General features: G+C 40.5%; 1 protein-coding gene and 1 long non-coding RNA gene across 3 annotated transcripts; one reads left to right on the forward strand and one right to left on the reverse strand.

Annotated features, from left to right (window-relative positions):
• Positions 1-788: 788 nt before the first annotated feature.
• Positions 789-3,754, reverse strand: LOC103280574 (uncharacterized). Its single transcript, XR_010002972.1, has 2 exons — positions 3,503-3,754; positions 789-1,292 (listed from the first exon to the last, which is right to left on the reverse strand). It is a non-coding gene; the product is annotated as an uncharacterized LOC103280574 (long non-coding RNA).
• On the forward strand, positions 3,640-10,783 carry ptcra (pre T cell antigen receptor alpha). 2 transcript variants are annotated; one of them, XM_062970809.1, is made up of 5 exons: positions 3,640-6,063; positions 6,628-6,948; positions 7,800-7,841; positions 9,397-9,523; positions 10,478-10,783. In XM_062970809.1, the coding sequence occupies exons 1-5, from the start codon at positions 5,976-5,978 to the stop codon at positions 10,479-10,481; spliced, it is 582 nt and encodes a 193-aa protein (XP_062826879.1). In that variant the 5' UTR covers positions 3,640-5,975; the 3' UTR covers positions 10,482-10,783. The 2 variants fall into 2 exon arrangements, with proteins under 2 accessions (XP_062826879.1, XP_062826884.1); XM_062970814.1 differs by having other exon boundaries at positions 6,628-6,819.
• The last annotated feature ends 2,016 nt before the right edge of the window (positions 10,784-12,799 follow it).

Below are 12,799 nucleotides of genomic sequence, written 5' to 3' on the forward strand. Positions count from 1 at the left end.
CCTTGCCACTTCTGTGACAAAAATAAATTACAGTTTGACCTTTATATCCACTGGGATTAGGTCCAGGAGCTGCTGTGGATACCAAAATTTGATTACAAAAGTGTCATTATAAATAATAGATTATTATTTATAATGACATAGTGTCATTTATAGTGAAATATTGGCTATCCCTCCCAATTTGGTGTCATCTGCGAACTTGATGATCGTGCCCTTCTAGCCCTTCATCTAAGTCATTAATAAAGATGTTGAACAGAACCGGGCCCAGGACAGAACCCTGCAGCACTCCACTCGTGACTTTTTCCAGGATGAAGAGGAAGCATTGGTGAGCACCCTCTAGGTTAATTACAGATCACCTAACAGTTAGGTTAGGTTCTAACCATAGTTTTGCCTAGCCCACATTTGACAGATTTGGTTTGCTAGAAGGTCATGCCTTACTGAAGTCCAAATATGCTACATCCACGGTGTTCCTTGCATCCACCCAACTTGTAACTCTTATCAAAAAAAAAGATCACAGTCTGGCATGACTTGTTTTTGATATATCCATGTTTACTATTAGCAATGACAGGAAGATTTCTCTTCCTCTCACAGCGATGACAGGAAGATTTATTTTCCTCTCATGGCCATTTTTTAGTTTTTGAAGTCAGAGGTTTGTAACTTTGGGATTGCCTGTACCAGTCTGCATGATTAAGTAAAACAAATGAATGTCTCTGGATGCAAATTTTGACTTGCTTGGATCAGAATGAAGCATCAATCACTAGAATTTTAAATAACTCAGTAGGAGTCCAAAATACTAAGACGGGAGAATTTAATTACAGTATAAAAAATAACCTCTTGTCCACTAATAATACAAGCATACAGACAGGATTTTAACATCTTTATCAAGCAAACTTCAGACTTTCACAAATATTTTTTCTGGCATGGAAGATGAGTGAAAAGGCTTTCCATTCATCACTGCTTGTTCTCCCAAGGTTTGGGTTTGGGAGCCATTTGAGATGCTGTTGCAGTCCCATTGGTTGCAGTGATATTCAGCTTCTGTAGTCCAGGGATGTCCTGCCCAGCCTGGACCAGACGAAGGATCTCAGAAAAAGACATTGAATTATCCAGAGCATGATGAGGTTGGCCAGGAGAGCTCTCCTGAGCCTTTTCCTTTATACCATCCCCAGAATTGGGTTGCGAATCTGTCGTATCTGCCATTGTGGACTCCATTCTTCAGGGAAAAGAGGGAGTTTGCACGGTAAGAGACTCCAGTCTAATGGACCATATCCATTTGAGGAAAGTGCCTTGGAGCAAGCCTGAAAGAAAGAGAATCATTTTGAAGGAGCACTTCCACCCCAATGAGGTTGCCTAGATCAGGGATTCTCAAACTCTCTACTCGCGATCCATTTCCACCTAAGAAATTTCAATGTGACCCTAGGTATAAGTGGTAAAGATTTCCCCTGACGTTAAGTTCTGTCATATCTGACTCTGGCGGTTGGTGCTCATCTCTATTTCTAAGCTGAAGAGCCGGTGTTGTCCATAGACACCTCCAAGGTCATGTGGCTGGCATGACTGCATGGAACGCCGTTACCTTCCCACCGGAGTGGTACCTATTGATCTACTCACATTTGCATGTTTTCAAACTGCTAGGTTGGCAGAAGCTGGAGCTAACAGCGGGCGCTCACTCCGCTCCCCGGATTTGAACCTGGGACCTTTTGGTCTGCAAGTTCAGCAGCTCAGCACTTTAACACACTGAGCCACCGGAGGCTCCAACCCCAGGTATATAAGTATATAAAATAGGTATAAGATCAAACATTTACTGAAAATAAACTAGCATTTGAGAGGTTTGCTAAACAGGCTGATTTTCATTTTTGTGGAGTACAGCTGAAGCATTTTCTGCAGAGTCCCTTGTAAACACTGCACTTTGTTGCTGACAGATTTATGTAAGTAGGTGGAGTTCAGAAAACTTTTACTGTTGCCAATTTTTTGTGACCCTAACACTGAGCTAAAGGGATCCCATTTGGGTTTGGGTCCCAGTTTAAGAAGCAGATTATTATAATTATTTATACCCCACTTTATCTCCCCAAAGGGGACTCAAAATGATCCAATGGGCGGCAACCAGATTTCTCACTGAAGTGACATATGGAGAGCATACAATTCCTGTTACATCAGCTCCACTGACTGGCAGCCCGCTACCGAGCACAATTCAAAGTGCTGGCTTTAGCCTATAAAGCCCTAAACGGTTCCATCCCAACTTACCTGTCCAAACTTATCTCTCCCTATAAACTATCTCAGAGTTTAAGATAGAATGGGGAAGCCCTGGTCTCCTTCGCAGGCACGACTGACAGGGATGAGAGACAGGGCCTTCTCAGTGGTGGCCCTTCGGCTGTGGAATTCCCACCCCAGTGATATTAGATCAACTCCCTCCCTCCTGACCTTCTGAAAAAGCGTGGCTTTGGGATCAAGCCTTCGGAGAATAATTGTAGTGCAATAAATGAATATGGAATTATGTGCAATGACTACTAGAATTGCCCAAATTTTGACTGCGGGTACCGTGGTTTTAATAATGAATGTAATGTTTTTTAATGTTTTAATGTGTTTCAAATTCAATGTAGACTGTTTATTATAATTGTACATTGTTTTAAGGCATCAAATAGTTGCCTATGTGTAAAGCCGCCTTGAGTCCCTTTCGGGGTTGAGAAGGGCGTGGTATAAACGTGGGGAAAAAATAAAATAAAATAACTGGCAGAAAGGGGGGAAAGGTTCATAGATTGATTAGCTTGAACCCATCTCTTATTATGATTGGGTTGCTGTGAGTTTTCCGGGTTGTATGGCCATGTTCCAGAAGCATTCTCTCCTGACGTTTTGCCCACATTTACGTCAGGCAGCCTCAGAGATTGTGAAGTTGTGAGGTCTGTTGGAAACTAGGCAAGTGGGGTTTATATATCTGTGGAATGTTCCATGTGGGAGAAATAAATCTTGTCTGTTTGAGGCAAGTGTGAGTGTTGCAATTGACCACCTTGATTAGCATTGAATGGCCTGCAGCTCCAAAGCCTGGCTGCTTCCTGCCTGGGGGGATCCTTTGTTGGGAGGTGTTAAGCAGGAGCAGCCAGGCTTTGAAGCTGCAAGGCCATTCAATGCTAATCAAGGTGGTCAATTGCAACATGCACATTTGCCTCAAACAGACAAGAGTTCTTTCTCCCACCCTGGACATTAGTCCACAGATATATAAACCCCACTTGACTCGTTTCCAACAGACCTCACAACCTCTGAGGATGCCTGCCGTCGATGTGGGCAAAACGTCAGGAGACAATGCTTCTGGAAAATAGCCATACAGCTCTTATGACATCCATATGCAAAGCAAAAAGAAATTTATATATATTTTTATAGCTTGTAATGTTAAAAGAACATCCCCAAACCAGGGTGGAAAAGGGTTTCTACATTCACGATTAAAGATATAAGCCTGAGACAAATACAACAAAACCCATGCACATTTTTCTCATAAGAATGCATTGGGGAGCCTTACCTTTTTATATGCAAAAACCCAGCTTCCCAAAAGGGCTGATCCCAGCCAGCCTTGCTGACTTCCTGGAATAAACCATTAAGTGGGGGGGGGGGACACGCCCAGAATGGGCCATACCAATAGCAATCAATTGGTAGGGGAGTACAACCATCTCTGCTGAATTGAGAATCATAAAAACCTTTTCCCCTTTTTGTTTTACATAGCCAGTGAGGTGTAATAGTTTCTCTATTGGACAAATCCCTGTTGTCCTTTCGACTGAAAAGGCTGAATCTCTTTAATTCAGGCAGGCTCTTAAAGCAGACAGGTTTTTAAAAACTAGCCAGGCAGTGCTGCTGCTGTTCCAATTGTTTTTAACAGTTTTTTAACTTGGTTATAATGTGATTTTAACTGACTTGTTTTTAATAACTGTATGGCAACTTCTATTCTAATATTTATATTGTATAGGTTTTAAACTGTATTAAGGTTGTGAGCTGCTCTGGGTTTTCATTTCAGAAGAAATGCAGGGAATAATAATAATTATTATTATAATATATTTCTTCCATATGAATTGCATTATAGAGTCAGTTTAGACCCATACAAAATAGTTCAATGCAGTGTAGACCCATATAATGCAGTTCAGTGCAGCATAGTAAAGGTAAAGGTTTTCCCCTGACATTAAGTCTAGTCGTGTCAGACTCTGAGAGTTGGTGCTCATCTCCATTTCTAAGCCGAAGAGCTGGTGTTGTCCGTAGACGTCTCCAAAGTCATGTTGCCGGCATGACTATATGGAGAGCTGTTAACTTCCCGCTGGAGCAGTACTTATTGATCTACTCATATGTGTATGTTTTCAAACTGCTAGGTTGGAAGAAGCTGGGGCTAACAGCAGGAACTCACCCCATTCCCCGGATTTGTACCATAGACCTTTCGGTCAGCAAGTTCAGCAGCTCAGCGGTTTAACGCGCTGTGCCACCGGGGCTCCACTACACCCATATAACGTAGCTAACGCATTTCAATACAGTGTAGACATCACTAATGCAGTTCAATGCGGCATGGATTCATATAATGCAATTCAATACAGCTTAGACCTATCTAATGTAATTCAATACAGTATAAACCTGTCTAATACAGTTCAATGCAGCATAGGCTCATATAATGCAATTCAATACAGTGTAGACTAATGTATTTCCATGCAGCATAGACTCAACTAATGCAATTTAATGCAGTTCAAACTGCATTATATGGATCTACACTGATGATATAATGCAGTTTGAACTGCATTATATGGCACTATAGATCCAGCCTTTGTGACAGTTTCTTCATCTTTAGATCTGAAAATCAAGGGATGTTTTCATGATTTTAATTCTTAACCATGGGTTAGACCCATGGCATGTCCACTGACATTAAATTTCCGATCTGCGAGCTGCCTGTTGCCATGAGACACCTTTGCCGTTGTCTAAGGGTTCCTATTACTCGTAAACCCATAAGCCAATATAAATTATTTATTCAGTTTCCATCTCTGTTACTTGAATGAGAGGTGGGTGTCTGGAAAGGAAAAATAAGCTCCCTCGGTAAAAAAGTAAGTTATCATCCCTCTTTTCTCTCTTTTAAACTTGTTGCATGAGATGTGTGTACTTGAACAACTTTCAGAGGAAAAAAACCATTCTATTATTTTTAACCTTCAATTCATGAAGAAATGTCATATTAGCCATGCGAACCCCTCGTGCCCAAATCTATTACTGCATCCCGATATATTTAAATTTCAAAAGACAGATGGCTGATTAAGAATAGATGTGATGAACCTTAGAAATGATTGTGGTCATCTGGATGCAAAATGTAAATGCATTTTAATTGCTTTCGCACTATGTTATGAAAGAATCAATGTCAATCAATCTCTTTATTTATAGCCTGCCTTTTCCCAAAGACTGAAACATGCCACTGAAGGGGCTGCAGCCTTTAAAAACTAAAGCAATACTTAAGTTATTCTCTGTGCATCTGCCTTGAAGCAGCTTGTTGACTTAGTATGACCTCATTGATTTCATTGTATTTTCTTAGGCTAGAAATACTCAAAGTTGATTTGCTATTTCTTTATTCATTATGTATTATATCATTCTATTTCTATTGTATTGAAGGTGTTCTGGCCCAACAGGACATTTCTCTTCTGGTTTATTGCCATAGATCTATACTGTAGAATTGATGCAACTTGACACCACTTTAATTGCCCCAGCTTAATGCTATGGAATCATGAGAGTTGTAGTTGTCCAAGTGCCATAGGATCCTGATATTTTTGTGTTGGATTCTTTTGACACTTGTACAGACCAAGCAAAGTTAAAATAATTAAAGAAAAAAAGTAAAGTGACTGTTTATCAGAGAACAGCTGTGCAACCGTCAATGATGGGAAAGGAAAAGGGAGGTCTGGGAGGAAGAGTGGTTGAAAGATGTTTTGTCACATTCTCTACCACTTGCCTACATTTGGTGAAATGTTCCAGCTCCTGAAAAGATGTTGCAAGAACCACTCCACGAAATTAATTTGATACGGCGTCCATTGAGGCACCTGGTGACCTGCTTGGCATTCCAGCTCCTGATCTGTGAGTAACGGTTTCATCCTATTATGAACTTGTTTGGGTCTGTGGTTGCATCTACAGCAGGCATTGGCAAACTTGGGCCCTCCAGGTGTTTTGGACTCCAACTCCCACAATTCCTAACAGCCGGTAGGCTGTTAGGAATTGTGGGAGTTGAAGTCCAAAACACCTGGAGGGCCCAAGTTTGCCAATGCCTGCTGTAGCTACTCTATATTATTTTCAACACACTTTGTATATGACAAGGAGAGACACAGAGGAAAATCAACACTGTACTTTTGTGTTTGCATATGCAACTTCCTTATAGGGTTGTTGTATGTCTTTCGGGCTGTGTGGCCATGTTCCAGAAGTATTCTCTCCTGACGTTTCGCCCACATCTATGGCAGGCATCCTCAGAGGTTGTGAAGTATGGAACCTCTGAGGATGCCTGCCATAGATGTGGGCGAAACATCAGGAGAGAATACTTTTGGAACATGGCCACACAGCCCGAAAGACATACAACAACCCTGTGATCCCGGCCATGAAAGCCTTCGACAACACAACTTCCTTATAATTTGTTTCTTCTGGTAACAGGTTGCTGCTCTTTGGCCCTTACTCCGACACTGTCGCCACCAAAGCATGTGATAATAAATGGTGAAAGGAAGACCTTACTAGCATGCCTAGTGAGAGACCTCTCCAAGGATGCTTCTCCGGCTGTTTTGTTTTCCAATGGAAATGGGAGCATGCTGGCATCTTCCGTCTATGGGATTTCCGGGGAAGAAGATGGTACTTTCAGTGCAATTTCTCAAATTTCCATCAACACCCAAGATTTTGAATCCTGGAATACTGTTGTTTGCTATGTGGCACAAAACCAAACCTCACAGAGATGGAACACCACCTCTCTTCAATTATCTGGTATTTATTACATGATTTTTAAAGTACAGTAGAGTCTCACTTATCCAAGCTAAACGGCAGAAGCTTGGACAAGCGAATATTTTGGATAATAAGGAGGGATTAAGGAAAAGCCTATTAAACATCAAATTAGGTTATGATTTTACAAATTAAGCACCAAAACATCATGTTATACAACAAATTTGACAGAAAAAGTAGTTCAATACGCAGTAATGTTATGTTGTAATTACTGTATTAACGAATCTAGCACCAAAATATCACAATATATTGAAAACATTGACTACAAAAATGGCTTGGATAAGCGAGGCTTGGATAAGTGAGACTCTACTGTAATGCCTTTGGGAGATAGCATATAAGAATTAATAACAATACAGTATTATATCTACAAGGGATACATTCAAGACCCTTCGGGTGAGAAGGGCGGCATATAAATGATGGAAATAAATAAATAAAAATAAGACACTCCATGGATATCCAAAACCACAGATAATAGCAGACCCTTTATTGTGATTATATTTAGAATGGAAATACATCAGAGAATAGTACTGGAAGAATAGAGAGTCCCACAACTTGCTTCTGTGAGGGAATATTTGTTGGAAACTGTGAATATCACCTGGAAATATCTGTTGTCATACAGCGGAACCCCTGTAATATTAATTAACAAATTCCAATCACTTCAAATTAGTGTTTAATAACCTGGAAATATAATGTGGGTTATAATTGCAACAGAACAAGAATATTATATGTTTCCCCTCCTCTAACCTGGAAATGTAATGTGGGTTACAATTGCAACAGAACAAGAATATTATATGTTTCCCCTCCTCTAATGTCCTCTTTAAACATTATTTTTATAGAAAACACTATGGGGGAGTTGTGCCTAGATGAAAACCAAGGAGGTAAGAACATCAACTTTTCCTGCATTCCAGAGTGCATCCACACTATGCACTTAATGAAGAATTATCTTGTTTTGTATCTTCACCTTTTGCAGAGCATTTACCCAGTGCCATAATCCAACTGTTGTCACCCTTTATCCTCCTATTGTTGTTCTTCTGACTTTTCATAGTCTGTAGAACATGGTAATTTTTTACTGGGGTTGGCAGAATGCAGCCCACAAGGTTGTGCATCCATTATCTGGAATTTTGATATTGAAAATACTCCAACATCAAAATTGTCCACCTGAGTGATTGGGATAGTGATGCCTTTGCTTCTTGATGGTTTGATGTACACAGACTTGGTTGCGAAAAAAATCCAAATTCAAAGCACTTCCGGTTCAAAATATTTTGGATAAGGCGTACTCAACCTACATTTCAAAACTTTGCTCTGAAATGACCCAAAATGCCCTCTGCGTGTTTAAAGGGCATTTCCACCATGTGCTGGGCCACTCTGAGCCAATTAAGGGGCAAAAGAGATATTTTTGAAACAGGAGATTAATAAGAGGTGAATTAATAGGAGAGCTGCAAAAAAGAGTTTTCCTGGGTCTAAAATTACCCAGAAAGCCCCCAAAACATCATGAAAATGTTTAATCAATTTGATAGCAAAGAAAAGTGGATTAGGTTGCTTTATGTTTTTTGGTGGAAGCAGATGCATTGGGGAGTGACCCTTCAAAGCCTCTTGGGAAGGCTGCTGAGAGCCCCCATACCTTTCCATGTTTCCTCAACTGTTTTTGACTGACACTCCTAGCACTCCCAATGAAAAGGGACTGTGTAGCTCAGGCATGGGCAAACGTCATCCCTCCAGGTGTTTTGGACTGCAGCTCCCACAATTCCTAACAGCTTTGTATATGATAAGGAGAGGCACCGAGGAAGCAGTGAGAAATCACGGAACGTTCATAAGTACAAAACGAATTCCATCTGCTTTTCTCTCCAGTAAAACTCTATAAAAACATGAGGGTAACTGGACAATTAAAGTTTTTACTGGAATTACCTCTTGGGGAATGAAAGTGAGAACAGTGTTTCTCGCAAGGAGAATAATTAGGTTTTTTTCCCCTCCTCTGATTTTAAATGCAAATGGTAAGCGGTGTTATAATGTTTAATAGTCTAATGTCCCTCCATTGGTTAAATACAAAGAAGTCCGCTAAAGAGATGTAGGCAGCATGAATGTTCAGTCCTTATGAAAGTGTATCACTTTACCTATTATATGCTGTAATGTAATTCATGCAATGTAATGTAAATATCCTGAGATTCCAGTACTTAAGAATGCTTGAGTGTTAACTCTGGCAGTCTGGATGTTTCCATTGGTCTTGACTTGGATGTCTACATGGTTAGAAGGTGCTAAATGGTAACCTCAAACTAATGGCAAAGGACCTTCAATCTTTGAGTCAGCTATGTCAGGTGGCTATAGTAATTGCAATGATGCATCCATGTATTTCAGAATTTACCACTATGGGCATTACTTTCCATTGTTTTCATTCCTATATATTCTTATTTTAATGTTATATTTTGTTAACCCTAGACCAGGCATTGCCTGCTGAGATTCTGCATAACCGCACACAGGCGCTGGTTCTTTTGACCATCAGAATGCTGCTGTTCAAGATGCTCCTGTTTGATGTATTGATGACCTGTTGCATCATTTTCAAGAAGTAAGCCTGACTTTGACATGCAAAAATTAATAAACAAACTAACCCAAACCATGAAGGAAAGATATGAATCAGCTGATCATACATTTTAAGAGATTTTTTTAATGTAGCCAATGATTTTGAGAGTCTAGAACACACTGCTCCAGGGTGTTCTTCAGCATTTCATGAATGAAAACCAGGACACACATGGTCAAATAACATTAGTGTGTGATCAAAATGACAGATCCCTCTTTAACGACTATAGCTCCATCCTATGGAATCCTATGATTTGCAGTTTTGCAGAGAATTCTCTGCCAGAGAGTCCTAGCATCCCAAGAATTTACAAATCCCAGGATTTCTAAGGAAGGGAGATCACAGTGCTATAATTGTGGGGCAGAAAAGGAAAAAAATGTACGGTAATTCAAAATCCATGTTCCTTGCTGGTCTTGGTCCAGCCTCTCTTTTTATTAATATCACTCTTTTCATCAGACCAACCTCACATGGTTGTTGTTGTTGTTGTTGTTGTTGTTGTTGTTAGAGTATGAGAGTGAACTAATTTGGCGACAGTTTGTATATGACTAATATTAAGTATTACTACCTTGGAGCCCCTGGTGGAGTAGCGAGTTAAACTGCTGAGCTGCTGAACTTGCTGACCGAAAGGTTGGTGGTTCGAATCCAGGGAGTGGTGTGAGCTCCCGCTTCTGCCATCCTAGCAGTTTGAAAACATGCAAATGTCAGTAGATCAATAGATACCACTCCAGCGGGAAGGTAGCGGTGTTCCATGCAGTCATGCTGGCCACATGACCTTGGAGGTGTCTATGGACAACACTGGCTCTTCGGCTTAGAAATAGAGATGAGCACCAACCCCCAGAGTCGGACATAACTAGACTTAATGTCAGGGGAAAACCTTTACCTTTACTATTACTACCATAACTGCTCCTGTTTCCAATAAAAGCTAATCAAATCATTCTCTTTCAGATAAGTCATTTCATCTCACCCAAATCCCCCAACTATTCTTCAGTTCATCTACACAGAATCTGAGGCTGGGTCCTTCTGTATTATCTCTACATTGAAAAAGCGAGCGAGCACAAGGAGAAAATGTAACCAGCACTTTGAGTTTGATGCAAAGCAGTATGACTCTGTATCATTGTGGAATACATTCATGGACTTCAAATGGATACCTGAAGCCATGGGCAATAGCAAACCTTATAGAAAAAAAGGACTTCCAGCCCAGGAATCTCATTGGGTCACTCTGGAAGATTAATAAAATGCCTACAGACAACATGTTTTGTCAGTTGTACATAAATTACGCTATGGGAATTGGTATTGCAGATATGAGGATCGTACTGTATGTATAATGGATAAAATAAAATTCTGCACTTGGACAAAGACTGGAGAAATTAGACATCAGTACTGGTTTGACAACAGAGTAAGAAACAATAATCCTTTCTAGCCATCTTTACTTTGGGGGCTTCTGTTTGGTTACATTAGTCTAACCCAAGCATGGGCAAACTTGGGCCCTCCAGGTGTTTTGGACTCCAACTCCCACAATTCCTAACAGCCGGCTGTTAGGAATTGTGGGAGTTGGAGTCCAAAACACCTTGAGGGCCCAAGTTTGCCCATGCCTGGTCTAACCTGACCATATAACGCAAGCCCAAGTTGATAAAAAATGATCCAACTCCCTGTTCAGTCACTCACCAAATGAAACCTGAACTCAAAGGGGGTGGTGACATAATATAATAAAACACTAAATAGTCAAGAACTGATATTTAATAAAGCTTTTAGGTACTGTTATCCCACAATAACATATTGAATGCAATCATGTAACAAACAAACAAATAACCAGTCTCTGCATACCAATAGAAAAAAAACCCATTTGTAATAATATGCAGTGCAAAATTATTATTTATATCCTTCTTTATCTTTCCCGAAGGAGATTCAAAGCGGCTTAACATAAAAGCACTAGCATACAATTTGAAATATGCAAACCTTGAAACAGAATTAAATATAATCAGTATTTTTAAATTAATTTTTTTAAAAAAAAAAAAAGATTATTATGAAGGCCATATGCTGCACATCTTGATCCAATAGCATAGCAGAGTTTGATCCACTCCTATATTCAAGTCTTCTGAAGCTTAAGCTACTGAGTCAATGCTGAGACAGCACTTTAACTGTCATGGCTCAATGCTATGGAATCCAGGGAGTTGTAGTTTAACAAGGCCTCTAGCTTTCTGCAAGAGTGGTGGTGCCTCACCGAACTACAAATCCCAAGATTCCATAGCACTGAGCCATGGCCAGTTTGAGTACCAAGGAAATGCTATGTAATCTTGGGAGTTGTAGTTTGACAAGGCCTCACTGAACTACAAATCCCAAGATTCCATAGCACTGAGCCATGGCCAGTTTGAGTGCCAAGGAAATGCTATGTAATCTTGGGAGCTGTAGTTTGACAAGGCCTCACTAAACTACAAATCCCAAGATTCCATAGCACTGAGCCATGGCCAGTTTGAGTGCCAAGGAAATGCTATGTAATCTTGGGAGCTGTAGTTTGACAAGGCCTCACTAAACTACAAATTCCAAGATTCCATAGCACTGAGCCATGGCCAGTTTGAGTGCCAAGGAAATGCTATGTAATCTTGGGAGCTGTAGTTTGACAAGGCCTCACTAAACTACAAATTCCAAGATTCCATAGCACTGAGCCATGGCCAGTTTGAGTGCCAAGGAAATGCTATGTAATCTTGGGAGTTGTAGTTTGACATGGCCTCACTAAACTACAAATTCCAAGATTCCATAGCACTGAGCCATGGCCAGTTTGAGTGCCAAGGAAATGCTATGTAATCTTGGGAGTTGTAGTTTGACATGGCCTCACTAAACTACAAATCCCAAGATTCCATAGCACTGAGCCATGGCCAGTTTGAGTGCCAAGGAAATGCTATGTAATCTTGGGAGCTGTAGTTTGACAAGGCCTCACTAAACTACAAATTCCAAGATTCCATAGCACTGAGCCATGGCCAGTTTGAGTGCCAAGGAAATGCTATGTAATCTTGGGAGTTGTAGTTTGACATGGCCTCACTAAACTACAAATCCCAAGATTCCATAGCACTGAGCCATGGCCAGTTTGAGTGCCAAGGAAATGCTATGTAATCTTGGGAGTTGTAGTTTGACATGGCCTCACTAAACTACAAATCCCAAGATTCCATAGCACTGAGCCATGGCCAGTTTGAGTGCCAAGGAAATGCTATGTAATCTTAAGAGTTGTAGTTTGACAAGGCCTCACTAAACTACAAATCCCAAGAATCCATA

Source organism: Anolis carolinensis, chromosome 1 (assembly GCF_035594765.1).
Source record: "Anolis carolinensis isolate JA03-04 chromosome 1, rAnoCar3.1.pri, whole genome shotgun sequence".
Taxonomy (NCBI): domain Eukaryota; kingdom Metazoa; phylum Chordata; class Lepidosauria; order Squamata; family Dactyloidae; genus Anolis; species Anolis carolinensis.